This window comes from Acomys minous, assembly GCF_964271855.1.
Source record: "Acomys minous genome assembly, chromosome: 3".
Lineage (NCBI taxonomy): Eukaryota > Metazoa > Chordata > Mammalia > Rodentia > Muridae > Acomys > Acomys minous.
Genome location: NC_140485.1, coordinates 58,124,385 through 58,140,586, shown reverse-complemented (window position 1 = coordinate 58,140,586; position 16,202 = coordinate 58,124,385). Strand labels below are relative to the sequence as shown.

Genomic DNA, 16,202 nt, shown 5'->3' with positions numbered 1-16,202 from the left:
AAGAAAACTGAGCTCCTCTCTTGGAAGAGGCTGGCTACAGACCTGGAACCTGCAGACAGATGCAAGCCATCCCAGTACTGTGCCACCCTCCTGGAAAGGGACACCCAGCTGGGTCTCTGCCCCTGCAGGTCCTTGAGGAGTCTTATGATGGGACACCGCTGGGAACAGTCCCTTGTGAGAATTAACCCTTGGGAGGACAGCCTGGCTTTTCTCCAACTCAGAACACCAAGGCTGCATTCTTGTCTCCATAGGACCTCCAATTAGAGCCCTGAACAATACCTACCCCCCACAAGTCCCCACAAGTCAGAACCCATTAAAAAAATACACTTTATTGTGTCTTCACATTGGCAGAGGCAGCACACCAGGGCACACAGACAGCAGAGCATGCAGAGGCCTGAGGTGAGTACGAGGACAAGACGGAGGAGCCCCGCCAGGCATCACCAGACCCCCACATCCTGATTGCACAGATGGGGCGAGCAGGGCAGGGCCATCGTCCCAAGCCTGGGGGTGGGGCGGGCAGAGGCAGCTGGCGCAGCTCAGCCGGAAGCTGCAGCACTGAGGGAGGAGGGCGTGGGAGCCCACACCTGCCAATCCAGCCCCGAGCTCCTTGGCAATTTTGTCTCTCTTGATTAAACATCCAAGGAACATCAAGTTCACAGACGCGTTTTCTTCTCCTCCATCTTCCTGAAAACACCCAGAATGGAAGAGCAGAGAAGGGCTTCAAGGTTCCTGGGGGCCCCTGACGCTTTGTATGGCAAAGAGTTGAAGGGAGTGGGACAAAGGAGCTGGGCTCTGGGCTTAAGCAAGAGACAGAAGTAGCAAAAAGCATCATCCCCAGATTGTCTGGGAGAGTGTTGCAGTGCGTGGCAGGTGTGCGGCGGGTGTGTGCACATGCAGGGCACACACCAAGGTTTTGCATTAGGGAGGACACCGACCACTAAGTATGCAAAAGGGGACATCACTGGCACTGCACTGTCTGTAGAGGTGGAACGCATGCCTGGGACTCCTGGATTGTCTCCTCTGTGGTGAAGGAGAATGTGATGGTGGCAGAGCCAGCCAGCACACTCCGGTTCCACCAGCGAGGGCTCTCGGCCAGCCTACCAGGCTACCCCATTTCAGGGTTGATGATCTAAGGGGCTGCCATGGTATTTAGAGTGGGCCATGGACAAGGCAGGGCCCACACCTGGGGCTGCCCATGAAACAGGTACGAGGGCATGGCCACAGAAGGATAGGGCAGCTGCTCATTTCCAGCACTGCTCCAGGGAGCCGTGGGGCTGGACCTTGAGCTTCTGTGGGCAGAGGAGCTTGGTGAAGGCTCTGCGGAAACTGTAGTGGCACAGAGGGTACAGGACAGGGTTGACAGCTGAGTTGGCCCACAGAAGCCAAAAGGATGTCTCATACCAGTAGTCGGGGATGCAGTGGCCGTGGCAAGCTGCTCGGATGATCATTAGGAGTGTATACGGGGCCCAGCAGAGCCCAAAGATGCTCACGATGATGGCCAGAGACTTGGCCACCTTCTTGTCCCGTGACAGCCGAAAGCGCTGTGTGATGCTCTGGGACACCATCTTCATGCGCTTCTCCAGGGAGGCTGAGGATGCTGATGGCTTGGAGCCCCTTTTGAGTGAGCGAGGCCTCTCGGTGCCTCTCGAGGAGCTGCCAGAGCTGGAGGTGGGTGAGGCAGCAGCCCCCCCAGCACTGCCACCCCCCAGGGCAGCCTCCCCAGCCTCAACGCCAGGGCCTGCCTCACCCACCCCATACCTGTGCAGTGGCATGGCCTCCCCATGCCCTTTTGGCCAACAGCCCCAGCAGCTGGGGGGAGCTGGAGGTGGTGAGGGCTGGGCGTCAGGTGGGGGTTCGGGGCCAGCCTCACGGCCCCCGTCAAGCCGGAGGCGGGTGCGCCTCTGGATGTTCAGGTAGATGCTGAGGTTGAAGAAGGTAACGCTGAGGAAGGGTGTGAAGAACTCGAGAGTGGAGGCCGTGATGAGAAAGTACCAGTTGTAGAAGAACTCTGCATAGCAGTGGCCCTCAGGGATGGAGCTGCCACCAGACAGGTACTCCCAACTCAGGATGGCAGGCCCATACAGCAGGAAGGCCAGCACCCACACTAGTGCCATCTTCCGCACTGCCCGACGCGTATCCCCCTGCTGGGCCCGGTAGGAGACCTATAGTGGATTGCACAAATCAAGAGGTCAGGAGCATTAAACTAGAGCCTCCCACAGCTGACCAGAATCCTGCCTCTTGACTTTCCTCCACTAACTCTGAGCTCCATGGGGTCCTGCCCTTGGTTGCTGCTTCATTGGCACCAGATGAGCATTGGCCACACCCAGGGGCAACACCTAGTTGTTTCTGGTGTGAGGCTTCTTGCAAGGGTCTGAGCTAATTTCAGCGGCTTGCTATGCTGAAAGGGAAGGACTTTGCCCCAACTCTGCTCCAATATTTCCTTCCTCCCACTACTGGAGCCTGGGGATACAGAAGGGAAGCCTGCAGGCCCACTGCTATACACACACGCACACAAATTAAGTATCCTGTCTCCTTTTCTAGAAGGTGAATGGCTAGAAAAGGTAGGGAGGTAGGGCCATCTAGTCTCCCTCCCCCCCCAAAAAAAAAACCCACCAGCATATCTAACCTCCAAGTGCAACCAGTAAGCAAAACCAGTGGCAGAAGGGGCAAAAAAGGACAGCTGAGAGATCTGTCCTTGGTAGCCACCTTGGGAACCACAAGACCCACAATCAGAGCTTGTGTTAGCCACAGGACTAGGGCACACCTGCCACATGCCAGCTCTATAACCGGGCACCCCAGTCACAATAGCTCTGTGATTGCACCACTCGCTTGGTGGTTCAAGGGTTGGTAGAAAGGACCTAGGGAGGCTCAAGAAGGTTCCATGCTGGTGCTCTTTGCAAGCTGGTCCTCAGGATGCCCCTGACAAAACCTGAGGTGAGTGAACCATCTAGAAAAGAAGGTTAAAAAGATACTCCACTGTCTGGGTGGGCCCAGGACTATCTTACTATAGCCATTTGAGGGAACTTGTGAATCTAGGAGCTGTGGCTTGCCTTCCTGGAGCTATGTGTGTGCACCTTCATGTTCACAAAAGTGGGAAGGATGAAGACCCTCTGTCAGCTCCAGGGATCCTGAGCCCACCCAGGACAGAGGTTGAACACTGACACCCTGCATCCTGCAAGGATGGCATTCCTAACTTCCTGTCTCATGCTAGCATTACTGGCAGCCAATGGTCACTGAAAAAAATGACCCAAATGTCCAAAGGGGGCAAGACCACCATCTGCCTGCAACTCGGAAGCTGCCCTGCCCTGCCCAGTGCTCTCCCACACGTAGCATACTCTAATATCCACACCCCAGGACTCACGGCTCGAGTGACCGACAAGAACCGGTCGTAGCTGATGAGCACGATATTGAAGACCGAGGAGGCACACAGCAAGTAGTCTACCACCAACCACAGCTTGCAGAGGCCCCGGCCAAAGGTCCAGCGGCCGGTCAGCACATAGGGCACATACAATGGGATGCAGAAGGCACCTATGGGAGAGCAGCTGTGGTGGGACCATGGCTCAGGATTTGGGGTCAGACTGACCACATGGAGAGAGGGCAGAGCCTGGCCCTCATAGGGTAGCCACCTTTCTTGGACCAGCAATTTTATTTACCTTCCTATTTTTACCCTGTGCCCCCTACAACTGAGCTGCTGCCAGCCTTCAGTCTCCTCAAAACCTCCAGCCCACCAATGTCATCTGGATCTGGAGATAGGAGGAAAGCCCTCCACATAGAGACCTCTGGACCCAGAACCTAGGCTCTGTCAGCCCTACCCACCCGCCAAAGGAGGAAAAAGGGGGTGTATGTTTTCCCTGGCCTGTCTGGCTCTGGAACCGATCACCCATGCCTACTCTGGCTGTTGGACAGCCTCCCTTCTCAGCTTAAAAACCGAGAAAGCTTTTCTCTTGGCTTAAAGGGTTCTTGGCTGCAGCCGCGCCAGCCGCTCTCACCGCCCAAACTGGCTTCCAGTGTCTGGGAGACGCAGCAGCTCTCAGCCCCAACAGGTGTCTGGCGCTCCGGCCCCCACCGCTTGCCCCGCCCCCCCTCCCCCGGTTGGGAGCAGAGCTTGGACACGTGAGAACACGCTCCTCGGAGCATTTCCCTCATCTCACCCCCGCCTTCCTCACGGTCCCCTTCCCCAGCACAGCTCCCCAAATCCCCCTTCCATGTCCCCTCCCCCGCCAGCGTCCTCCCAGCATCCTGAGTCCGGCGCCGCTGCCTTTGTTTGGTTCGGCGCAGGAGCCAGCGCTACACCCGCGGCCGCTGCGCCTTGCGCCTTGCTGAGCGCCCGCAGGCTAGGGTAGCCTCCCCGGGGACATCCCTACCCAGCCCCCGTCCTGCGGCTCCGGAGGCGAGGAACTTCGCCCGCGCCCACCATCCTAAGGTTTCTAGAGGTCCTCTTCCGAGGCCAACCCCCTGAGAAGCCACCCCAGGTCGGAGCGCCAAGCCCCATTGCCCAGCCCGGGCTCCGTGCCCCTGGACTCTGGCAGCGGACGGGGTCTGGGGGCTTTACCCACGAGGAAGTCGGAGATGGCGAGGTTGAGCAGAAAGAAGTTGTTCTGGGTGCGGAGGCTCGAATCCGCCACGAAGGCGAGCATGACCAGCGCGTTGCCCAGCACTGTGGCCACGATGAGCAGCGCCATGAGCGCAGCCAGGACAGCGGTCCAGGCAGCCGAGAAGCCGCGCGCCCCGCCTGCGGCCGCCGCCTCGCCGGCCAGGGCACCCGACGCGTTCAGCAGCCCGTCGGGCGGCGCGCGCTCCATGGCCCAGCAGGCTCACAAGGCTCAGGGACACCGGGCACGGCTGGGGCCGAGAGCTGGGCGGCCGGGTGGGGCCCCCGCTCGGGAGCCTAATCTTTGCCGGCTCTTCGCCCAGCCCGGTTTTCCCGGGGGCACCCGGAGCATGGTCTGCAGGGCCGGAGCAAGAGCCGGGGCTGGAGTCTGGGAGGATCGTGCAGAGGGGGCTGGGGTCGTAACCTGAGCGGAGTAGGGCAGGCGGCGCGGTTGATGCAGCTAAAGCAAAGCTGAGCTCCAGCCGCCCGCGGAGCGTCGGTGCACCCCTAGCTCAGCGCACAGCCGAGTGCGCCCCGCGATCTGCCCGCCGCCCCCCGCGCCCCGCGCAGAGCCCCCGCCATTGGCTGGCGCCCTCGCCCCGCCTCCGTCCCGCCTCCGCCCCGCCCGGCGCGGGCAGCACCACGGACAGCGCCGCGTGCCCGCCGGCCGAATAGAGCCCCTGCCCCGGTGCGCACCGCGGCTGGCTGAGAGCCCGGCCCCGGTAATAACCAGCCACAGGATTGGGACCACGTCTGAGGTCACACCTAGAAGCTGGCTCCTTGCCTATCCGTCCGCCCTCGTGCCCTCGGCCCTGTTGACCCAAGCCCGACCCTTGTCCGTAGCTTCTGAGCTTGTGAGGACCTGGGACCGGACCGGGGTTGAGTGGGGGAGTGGCTGCCCGCCGACCCCCCAGCTCTGGGGAACTTGCACCCCAGGACTTCCTTTCACATCTTGCTTTGGGCAAGTAGGTTTCTGGGGTAAGACATATCAAAGAGGGATTGGGGAGGGGTCCCTGAAAGTGATGCCGGGGACAGGGGTTCTCTCCAGCCTCATATGCACAGAACTGTGGGTCTCAAGTCTCCACGTGGTTAGACAGAGCTCAGATCAGGGTCCAGGGTGACCTGCAAGGCGCACACAGATGTGGAGTTACATAAGGCAAGAACGAGCCCGAGCGGACCCAGCCCAGAGCTGAGCACATTCACACAGGACTCAGCAGCAGTGGGTGGAGGGGCGACCCACAAAGCAGCTTGGTTTGGGCCACCAATCTGCCCAATAGGGTGGTCGGTCGCCGCGGCAGGGGACAGGTGAGGTCACTAAGTTCTAGGTGCAGCCAGGGTGGCGCCAGCTGCGTTAGTGCCTGTGGGAGGGGGAGGAGAAGAGCCGGCCCCCCTCCTCTGACACAGATACTGGAGGTCAAGGACAGAGTCAGCAGGAGAGGCTCCCTGCAGACAGACAGACACACCCACGCTCTGACACACAGACATTCCTAGTCAGAGAAACAGCTACCCAGCATCAGGGACCCACGAATAGTCAGACATCAGACAGCAGACAGGGAACAGTGCCCGAGGGAGAAGGAAGCAGCGACTGTCCTCTGTCACCAGCGGCACACATCAGTGGATGCCTCAAAGTGGACAGAAATGCAGTCTGTGTGAGTGTGGGGGAGGGGACCCCAAGCACTGCTCCAAGCACCCCACACTGACAGCCAGCTGCTGGTCATGTGCGGGCCTGCCCCTCCCCCACCCCAAGTGCTCTTCTGAAAACTTTGGGCGGTGGGGACAGGCACTCCTGTCTTCCAGTCTACAGGCAGCTGGCAAAGAGTAGCCCCTACCCCAGGTCCACAGCCCCTCAAGGGCATCCAGGAAGCTTCTACGGGGGAGGGGTGGATTCCAACATACACGCTCCAGAAAGCCCTACTTTGATCTGCTCTTACAAGCCCTTAAACTCCTCCTCCACACCACACTGACCTGTCCAGGAGCTGTGCAAGGTTCAGGCACCTAACTAGTGGTCAAAGTAAAATGTGTCGAGCTGGGCAGCAAGACCCACCTGAGCCACTGGGCACAGCAAGTGTGGCCTTTGAGCCTGCCTGGGGCCTCAAGTGCTTGGCAGGGCTCACTCTCCTAGCCCTGTCCAGCACCTCCCAAAAGTTTTCCTCTCTCAACTACCCCTGAGGAAGTAAGTCCAACTGGACATGTTCAAAATTCCCAGAGTCCTCAGGAGACCGAGTTGGAAGGAGTTTAGGGGAGGGGTCCCTAGATCTCATTTACTGGCTGGAGCTTTGGTGTCCCCATCTTGACATGGGACTGAAGAAGATAATAAGAGTTTGTAAACTCCGTGTAAAGTCTTAGCCAGCCCTAGTCTGACATTGGGCATTAGGAGGCTGGGACTCTATGAAGAATTCAGGACTGGCTAGCATGAAGGGCCACCTGCTGTGTCTTCCTCCCTTCACATGCTCCTCTCCAGGCCCCCATAAATGTTGTCACTTGCTGCCCCTCCCCCCCCCAAGAACCATGCTGGTGATCTCACTCCATCCCAGCAGCTGGGTGGACACAATCCAATCCCACTGCCCCACAGCTGCTTACGGCTGGTGTGATGGCACTTTCAACATACATGGAGGGCAGGTAGCATGCCCATGTCCTACAGGCCAGCTTCCTGTGCCCTCAAAGGAACTCTGAGGAGGCCAAGCTCCAGAAGGGCGCTCAGGAAGGGTCACCTCAGACCCTAGCATTGAAGGTTCAGCTGTGTGATCTTCTTCCTCCACAAATAAGGACAGTGACTGGTGGCGATGGGTGCCCCCTGTAGGCCAGAATAACTGCTTACATGTATGATCTCCTTAGCCTCCAGATACCCTCTGTCAGTGGGTCTCAACCTGTGGGTCTCCACTCCAGAGGTTGCATATCAGATATTTACATTCTGACTCATAGCAGTAGCAAATAGGTTACAAAGTAGCAATGAAATAATTTATGGTGGGGGGGGGGTTGCAGCAGCATGAGGAATTGTATTAAAGAGTTGCAGCATTAGGAAAGTTGAGAACCACACTGCCCTATGTAGTCACCTTTGTAGGGCCACACAGACCCGGAGTTCACCCTCTTAAGGAGCATGGCCCTGGTTCAGCACTGAGATGGAAGCTCCTGAGGCTGGCAGACATACAAGTGTGGAAAGCACGCAGACGCAGGGTCTTGGATGGCTGATTGGACGTGGCAACGCATAAATAGAGAAGGTCACTCTGTGGCACCCTACTCTGGAGGATTACCCCCAGGGAGGGCTTTGTGTAGATAAAGGAGCACAGGGCCAGAAGCAATGGCCAGTGTCCTGGTGAGCCAGGAGCTTTGGAGGAAAAGGCCTGTTGATGGAGACAGGAAGCCCTGGCCCAGGAGCACATGGATGCCATGTGATATGAGCCTGACATTTTGTGTATCTTGTGCAGACACTCACCAGAGTGTACCTCATAGACTGACATGCGAGGGAGCGCAAAGCAGTAACCACACTGGGGCCTCACATGGGCCCCAGAGCTCCAATCCCATATGCTGAACCCTCGCTCCTTATTCCTGCTACTTCTGAATGCCTGGCCATGGACCCATCCCAGAAGCAAACTCCAAAGAAATAGCCCTCGAGGAACATGCCTGACCATGAGCTGACCTTGTGGCCTCCTCCTCCTGGCTCAGGTTACTCTTGCTTACCCACCTAGCCTACACCAACATACAAGAGCTTGCAGAGTCCTCACCCATGGGCACGTGCACCCACATACGCAGCATCTGGCCAAAAAGACCAGTTTTCAACAAATGAGGGAAGGAACGGTCCAAGATGGGTAACCTGCACCCTGGAGGAGCAGCTGCACCCTAGGCTGCAGGGACAGCTTCCTGTAGTCACGCAGGTTGGGGACAATGGCCTAAAAGGATAGTTGTTGCCCTGCAGGGTGTATACTATGGGGTCAGAGGCATTCTGTCATACTGCCTCTGCAGAGGACAGGCACAGTGTCTAGGAGCTGGAGTTGGTGGGGAGGGGGAAGCCACCCCTAGTATCCCTTTCAATGCCCCACCAGGGAATATGCTGTTCAGAGATCTTCTGGGATAGGAGTCCCCATCTCTGAAGTTCCTCAGGCCCAGGGACCAGTGGCTAAGGACATCAGGGAGGGGTGAGTGGCTCTGGCCAGGAGAAAAAGGTAGTAGAGCTAGGATTCATGAAGGTAAGCTCCCAAGACCCACACAGGTGACAACTGCAGCAGGGTGGGGGACTGGAGCAGGGAGCAGGGAGCAGGGAGCGGAAGGGACCCAGAGAGGCTGGGGGCTTGCTGTTCACTTTTTGCCCAAGACCCTTACATAGGTCACTGTCTTCACCTCTAGCCCTACCTTAGCTGGCGAGCTCCACATTGACTGGGGCCAGAGTCTGGTTTTTAAAAGGATTCCCCACCGAGAAGGGTTCACTAGAAAGGAAAGGAAGGAAACAGAGGTTTTGGAAAGGGTTAGTGGCAGGAAAGGGTGGCCTAGTCTAACACAGCCAGGAAGCCAGTGAGGCTGCAACACAGAGAAAGGCAGATGGGAGGGTTGTGGCGGGGAAGAGGAGGGGCTTCTCCTGCTGTGGGCAAGATGCTGCCAAGCTTCCTTGCGGTGGGTCAGGAGGCATCTTAAAGATCCCTGGCAGCCACAGTGGGGTTAACTGGGCAGGAGGAGGGTAGGTGCCCAGAGCCGGCTGGAGGCAGCTGTGTAATGAAGTCCAAGTGGGGACCTGAAGAGTTTGGATGCTTTTCAAGCCTGGCATGAGCTGTGGGAGGGGAGGGGAATGAAGAGGCCCCGCCCACCTCCAGAGGTTACAGCTCAAGCACTGAGCTGGGCAGCGCTCACAGCCATGACATGGAGCTGAGTGTGTGGGGGTGGGGGTGTCCTGGGTGCTGGGTGCTGGGTGTTCCAAGGTTGAATTGCAGTCACACTTGAGAGGGTAGGCACAATGCATGATTGGGGACCAGGACAAGGACAAGAGTAGCTCTGGGCTGAAGAAGCCAGTGCAGGCCACAGCCTCAGCTCAGCTAGTACCAATCTCTGGTGCTGTCCCTGCTGGCCTTCTGCCTCCAGCTTTGTTCTCACTGCCAGAAAAGACCTTTCTCCCTTGAACTAAGGGCGAGCCCGGTGCCACTGCCTGCAGAGCTCTGTGCCCGCTGTGAGCGAGCACAGCTCACTAATGAGAAATAGCGAGAGAACAAGGGTGGGCCCCCAAGGGCTAGTTGAAGGACAGCGATCCGCTTGTAGTGGCCACGGGGCTTGCCAGGATCCGGTCCAGGTCCCTTCACTGCTTTATTTCCTCAGTGGAAATGCTGTCTGCTTTCTCCTCCAGGAGCTCATTTGAATATGGGAATGCAGATTTTTCTTTTTTTGTGCCTTGTCCCCCAACCCCCACCCTCAACCCCCCCCCATCCCGTGACATTCTGAGCCAGCTCTGATGCACCCTGATGAGCTCAGGGCCCAAATGTGATAAAAATGGTGATTGAAGCCATGATTTAGAACAAAAGCAGGCTTGATTCTCTTGTCCCCTTGCCCTTAGGGACCAGGTGTCAGGAAGGAGGAAGAGACGGGAGAAAGAGTTGCTATTTAGTTGAATGTGACAAAAACCAACTCAAGACATCCCTAAAGAAAGAAGTGGTACAGCCTGGCATGATGGCCCACGCCTTTAATCCCAGCACTTGGCAGGCAGAGGCAGGTGGATCTTTGTGAGTTCAAGGCCAGCCTGGTCTACAAAGTAAGTCTAGGATAGCCAGAAACTCTGTCTCAAAAAACCTAAAAAAAGAAAAAGAAAAGAGAGAATGAAAGAAAAAAGAAAGAAAGACTTGGCTATTGTCCCACAGGGCTCAAAAGTCCAGGGAAGGAGAGACTTGGGGTGCTCAAAGAATGACTTTCTTTTCCAGCTTGCCTTTCCCGAGTTTGCTTCCTTTCCAGTTTGTCCCTGTAGCTCCCTCTAGCTCCCGTTTCCTTCTCCCTACCTTACAGTCGGCCCCATTCGTCTGCCTCTGAAAACCATGGTAGCTGACCTGGTGATGGTGTGGATCCATGTAGCTTGAAATCTGCAAAGGCCGCGGAGAACACATGAGGGAAGTGTTGGTGAGTACGGCTGCAAGCATCCCTGCAGGCTGCCCTTGGCGTCCCCATTCAACCAAGTAGCCTGTGCTAATGGCGTCAGGCGCCCACACACTGTCCTACAGAGACTTGACCTAGCCAGAACAGGAACTGTAATGGGGTCCAGTGGCGGGGGTGGGTGGGGGTGGGGAGCTGGTGTGAGACAGTAGGACATCCGTCTGCTGATGTCACATCTTCCAGGGAGGCTGCTGGAGAGGCTGTTGTGGCAATGACAGAGGACAGTGTCTTGGAAGGCCACTTGTCCCCTGAGGTGCCACCACAGACCACACTAGTCCTCCTGGAATCTGGGTGGGTGCTGAGCACCTGTAGCTGGTTGAACTCAGCCCTGGCACCTGCAGGAGTCCTGTCCTCTAGATGCTAAACCCGAGACAACCAGAACAGGAAAGCTGGAGAGAAGGGAGGAAGCAGCCCTCCCCCCAGAGACCTTCTGAGGCTCCCAGGCAGGGTGTGGGTTGGTGTGGACCCAGCCCGTGACCAGACGCCTCTACTCTGTCCTCTGGAGTGTTTGGTGGAGGCTCCCATGACTATGACATTGCAACAGCAGGCCTGCCTGCCCACTCACTGAAGCTCCCACCCTCCTTATGCAAGCACTCTTCTGGGGCCATTGGACTGGAGCTCGTTTCAAACAGCTGTGAACGGAGAATGCCACACAATGGAGCATCACTGGGCCAACTCTCTGACTGCTTTGTCTCCAGAGATGGGTACAGGTGTTCTGATGGAGGGCCATGCTCTGGAGAGAGAGGAGGTGCAGCCCCCTGTGATCTGCTCAACTCTGCCTATCCTCACAGGGTCCTCTCCCAACAGCCCAGCTGGTACCCACACTGAGCCCTTCCATGCCCTTGGTCTGGTTCCTGCTAGGTTTGTCTGAGTCATTCCTCTATCTGGATGCTTTTGGGGGTGGGGTTTGAGGCAGGATTTCTCTGTATAGCTCTAGCTACCTGGAACTCACTCTGTAGACCAGGCTGGCCTCAGACTCAGAGATCTATCTGCCTCTGCCTCTCCAGTGCTGGGATTAAAAGGTGTGCACCACTATGCCTGGTCTCTGTCTGGTCTCTGTGGCTGGCTGTGGCTGGCCACCTGCTGTCTGATCTGGAAAATACCACCTTTTCAGTAAAGGCCTTGACTCCATATTCTGTTCATTTGATTGCCATCATGCCCTTGTCCAGCCTGAATGTTTCTCCGGGTCTAACCAGCACTTGCTATCTCAGGGTTCCTGCCTTCTGCTTGAGTGCCTCCTGGGCCTCACTACACTCACTGCACACATGACAACGCCATGACCAGGCCTGGTGCCTCTTGCCTCTGATGTCGACCCCAGTCTGATGGTGCAAGGCTAGATGGTCAGCTAGGGGGCTAATCATACCAGGCTACTCCATGTGCCCTCTGGTCAGGACCTTAAGGGAGGGCAGGGCATTTCTCGGTCCATTCTTCCTCTTCCTGGGTGGGGAGAGTCTGCTGAACTGGCCCACTGGGGTTGTTCTGGAGTCTAAGTGCCAGGTAGAAGGTCACTGCACCCAACTGGAGCATGGGTCCTAGTGGGGGCAGATGCCTACCTCTTCCCATGCCCCATCTAGAACCCCCAGCCATATACCTTCATGCTCAGCTCACCAGCACCCCAGAGGGTACCCTTGGGGCTTCTCCAGGGTTCCCCGTTGTGCTGTGCTGTCCTCCCAGCCCCAGCCCTGTGATCAGGGTGGTACCCATACTTCTGTGAATGTGTCTAGTGCCCTCCCCCGCCGAGTTATATGGACTCCTTGACCCCTCTTAGAGCACTGAGCCCTCTCTGCAGTCCTCAGAAGGCACAGTAGAAGAAGGAAGGTCAGTGGCATGTTGCTGTAGAGCTGCTTAGAAGACCCTGCCCTCTGTGACATGGCTCTGTTTACTCTTGATGTCCCCTGGGAGTCCAGGCAGCTCCTTAGGGAACAGGCACCTGCCAAGAAAATAAGAATGAGTTAAACTGTGCTCAGGGCAGGGCTGTGAATGGATCCTCGAGAGAGGAAGGCTAGGGCCTCGGAGGATCCCAAGGAGCTGTGTGTGTGTGTGTGTGTGTGTGTGTGTGTGTGTGTGTGTGCGCGCGCGCGCGCGCCTGCCTGTCAGTGTGTGTCTAGGCATGTAAGATGACAACAGGATGATGCTAACTCACGCTTTAGAGACAAGCCAGTATCAGAAACATATCCTATTTCTGCATAATGACCTAGGATGGCTGGGTGGGTACCTAAGATTCCCGTTGATACTCACATCCACACATTTGTCCACACATTTGTCCATTTACCTGACATGCTCACAACACACAGAGTCAGAACATAAGAATAAAAGAGAACAGGATGTCCCCTAAGGCCCCCAGCCTTGTGGAAGGCAGCAGGGGCTGGGGCGCTGTGACATCTCAGAGGGCTTGCGCAGGGCGCCAGCAGATGAGGCTGCAGTTCCACATGACTCCGCCGGGTGGCGCTAGTGCTTACCTGTTCCAGCTGGGACAACAGTGGTCAGGCATAGCAAGTGGAAGCGCTGGGACTGAGAACTGAGAACGAGGCTAGCCTCAGCTCTAGATTCCGGCTTTTGTTTGATTCTTGTTTGGAGGCAGGGTCTCTCTGTGTAGACCAGCTGGCTTTTAACTCACAGAGATCTACCTACCCATGTCTCCCCCAAGCGCTGGGACTAAAGATATGCGTTACCCAACTTCTGTGGCTTTTTAAAGGGCGAGCCCAGACTAGGGTGCCCAGTGGGGGCAGTTGGTCATTTCATCCACTCCATAGGCATGGCTGGCTTTAGAAGAAGCCTAACTGATGCCGTGTCTCCTTGCTTCTACTGTCCTTGCAAGCCTCTCCTCGCATTGGGGCACCTTTAGGGTCATATCTCAGCTCACTTGCATTTAGCTGTCATGTCCCCCAGTCTGAGGTCAGCCTCCTGGTAGGGAGGAGTCAAGGGAGCTCCTAGTGGATCCTGTGCCCCTAGTGGAACCTCTGAAGGGTTTTCACACACACCTTGCCAAGCCCCAGGAAAGTGGTAGCACACAGAGCAAACAACAGGGTGAGGACCTATGTGGGCTCTGGGCTCTATCCTACCTGGGTTGTCTGTGTATATCTCCTGTTGCCAATGGGACTGTTTCTTGAGCATTTACTGTGTGCAGCTGGGCCAAGGGCTCAGATGGTCAGGCTGCCCTTGAGGTTAGGGTGCTGGGGAAGTTAATGCTGTCTCCCAGGGGTGCTCTGGGGAGGCCTAGCCCCGAGGCCCTTTGGAGCCATGGCTAATGACTCTTGGCTTTCCTAAGTCCTCCTAGCCCTGGCAAAGTGCCCAGCATGAGGCCCTTCATCAGCCCCTCCATCTCCTCCCCAAACAACCCCAACCTGATAGCCTGGCCCATCTCCATTCCTGGAGGGGAAAAGTCACTGAGCTGCTTGAGGCATTAGCCATGGGCCCAGCCCACTCCTTCTATGCAATGGCTGTAGACTTTGCTAAACTTGCTATAAAATGAAAATGTGGCCTAGGAATTTCTTTCTTTTTTTTTTCTTTTTTCTTTTTCTTTCTGTCTTTCGAGACAGGGTTTGTCTATGTAGCCTTGGCTGTCCTAGACTCACTTTGTAGACGAGGCTGGCCTCAAACTCACAGTGATCTGCCTGCCTCTGCCTCCCAAGTGCTGGGATTAAAGGCATGCGCCACCCCGCCCCGGCTGTGGCCTAGGAATTTCAAGACAGCAACATCAGTGCAGTCAAGCCCACTTGTCCAGCTGCACAGGCTTGTGCCCAGGGAGACTCCTGGCTAGAACACAACACTGTAAGGGGCCACCTCACCCCCTTCACCCCAAGTCAGGGTCCAGGGCAGGGCACCTGACCTTTGTGATAACCCAGCCTGGCACACAGGCACTCGGTCCTTGGCTGTGTCTTTCCTGACCACCTCTCCCAAGATGGGGTAGGGGTACATACCCTCCCCAAGAAGGACCCTCAGTTACCTGGTTGCCTCTTACCTGTGTCCTTAGCTCCACCTTATGGAGGAAGCGTGCTGGTGCCAGGAAGGGAGAGTGGGTGGCTTTGACTAGCCTTCCTCCCTGGCCTGGGCTACTGCCAGAAAGAAGAAACCTCCATTCTTTGTCCTGAACTTCATCTCTGCTCTTCCTCTAGGCTCCCCAGGCATGTTTAACCTGCCCCTCCCATCCGGTGCGCAGCTTCCCTGGCACCGAGGCCCAGCCAGCGGCTCCGGCCAACGCATTTGGCTCTCAGCAAGCTAAATCTCACCCAGCGCAGCTGTCGCTCCTCCAGCTCCCTCCTGCTCCGCCAGTCCCCTGCACGAGGATGTGCGTATATTCTTGTCACCCAACACGGGCCCCCGGGATTGGTGGAGGGGGGCCAGGGACTTGGGCCTCTCTCTCCTCAGGTGTTATCTGCATTTGTGCTCCACTCGTGCTGGTCCCCAAGGTCCAGGGCAGGGTCAGTGTGCAGTTGATGCTCAGGAGGTTCTGGGAAGAGAGTAGGTACAGCCGATGGCTGCACTCATCAGCTTGGATACAGCCAGGAAGAAAGAGCCAGAGGTCCCTGGGCCAGCTCCGTGCTGGACATGGAGTGGCAGTAGAGATTCCGAGATGGAGCCCCGCTGGCGTCCCGCCCATCCTGCTGTTGCTCCCATGGGAATATCATGGAGTGCTATTGTTATGGGCTGAAATAGGTGTGTGGGTGGGTGGTGAATTTAGGCCAGTGACACCCTCAGCTAAAATGCTGCAGCCTTATTAAAGTAGCTCGGGACGGTGTTCTGGCCAGCGAGTCCTGAGCAGAGGTTGATGCTTGGAAGAGGGCCCCACAGGCTCACTGGCCTAGCATTCCTCAGCTCCAGGCGAACTGATTCAGCTGAGGGGGAGGAAGCATTGCTATCCTTCCTCTTTTCACCGGTCCTTCCTGGTTAGAGATGTGTGTGATGGCCAGAGCACCGGCCACTGTTTGGGGCCATGGAGTGGCCTAGACCGGAAGGCAGCCCTAGTTGAGTGATGTAGCAAGGCAGGAGCCAGACAGGGCACTTTGGGCTCCTTTCACGTGAGAAACAAGCACACTTCTATTTTGTTGAAGCTTTTGTTATTCTGGGCTTCCTCAGAAATGGAGTGCTTGCTAACCAATCCTGAAGGGCGGGCAGCCAAGTCGGCTCAAATGTCTCCTTCAGCAAGGCAGGGTGCCGTTGTTCTAGTGTCCTGTAAGGAAGTCTCAGTCTTTGCAATGCTGGGTCCTCACTGGGCTCTTTGCCTGCAGGCCTCCACGCACTCTGGTAGGAAGGGCTTTGGTCAGCCTTGTCAAGGAGTAAGACACATGTTGGCCTTGAACTTTTTTCACAAATCCCTGTGACCTCAAGGAAGCAGATGACTGCTGAGTTCTGTAATCCCAGCACTCTGGGAGGCAGAAGCAGGCAGATCACTGTGAGTTCGAGGCTAGCCTAGTTTATAGAGCGAGTCCAGGACAGCCAAGGCTACGCAGAGAAACCCTGTCTCAAAAAACAAACAAACAAACAAACAAAC

The 16,202-nt window shown here is 56.7% G+C and overlaps 1 protein-coding gene across 4 annotated transcripts; it reads right to left on the bottom strand.

Moving 5' to 3' along the window:
- Positions 1–313: 313 nt before the first annotated feature.
- On the bottom strand, positions 314–5,097 carry HRH3 (histamine receptor H3). 4 transcript variants are annotated; one of them, XM_084776966.1, is made up of 3 exons: positions 4,557–5,097; positions 3,362–3,528; positions 314–2,162 (listed from the first exon to the last, which is right to left on the bottom strand). In XM_084776966.1, the coding sequence occupies exon 3, from the start codon at positions 2,112–2,114 to the stop codon at positions 1,242–1,244; it is 873 nt and encodes a 290-aa protein (XP_084633092.1). In that variant the 5' UTR covers positions 2,115–2,162; positions 3,362–3,528; positions 4,557–5,097; the 3' UTR covers positions 314–1,241. The 4 variants fall into 4 exon arrangements, with proteins under 4 accessions (XP_084633092.1, XP_084633091.1, XP_084633094.1 ...); XM_084776965.1 differs by having other exon boundaries at positions 4,553–4,934; XM_084776968.1 differs by lacking the exon at positions 4,557–5,097 and adding an exon at positions 4,365–4,526 and having other exon boundaries at positions 3,362–3,542.
- Between the last annotated feature and the right edge of the window lie 11,105 nt (positions 5,098–16,202).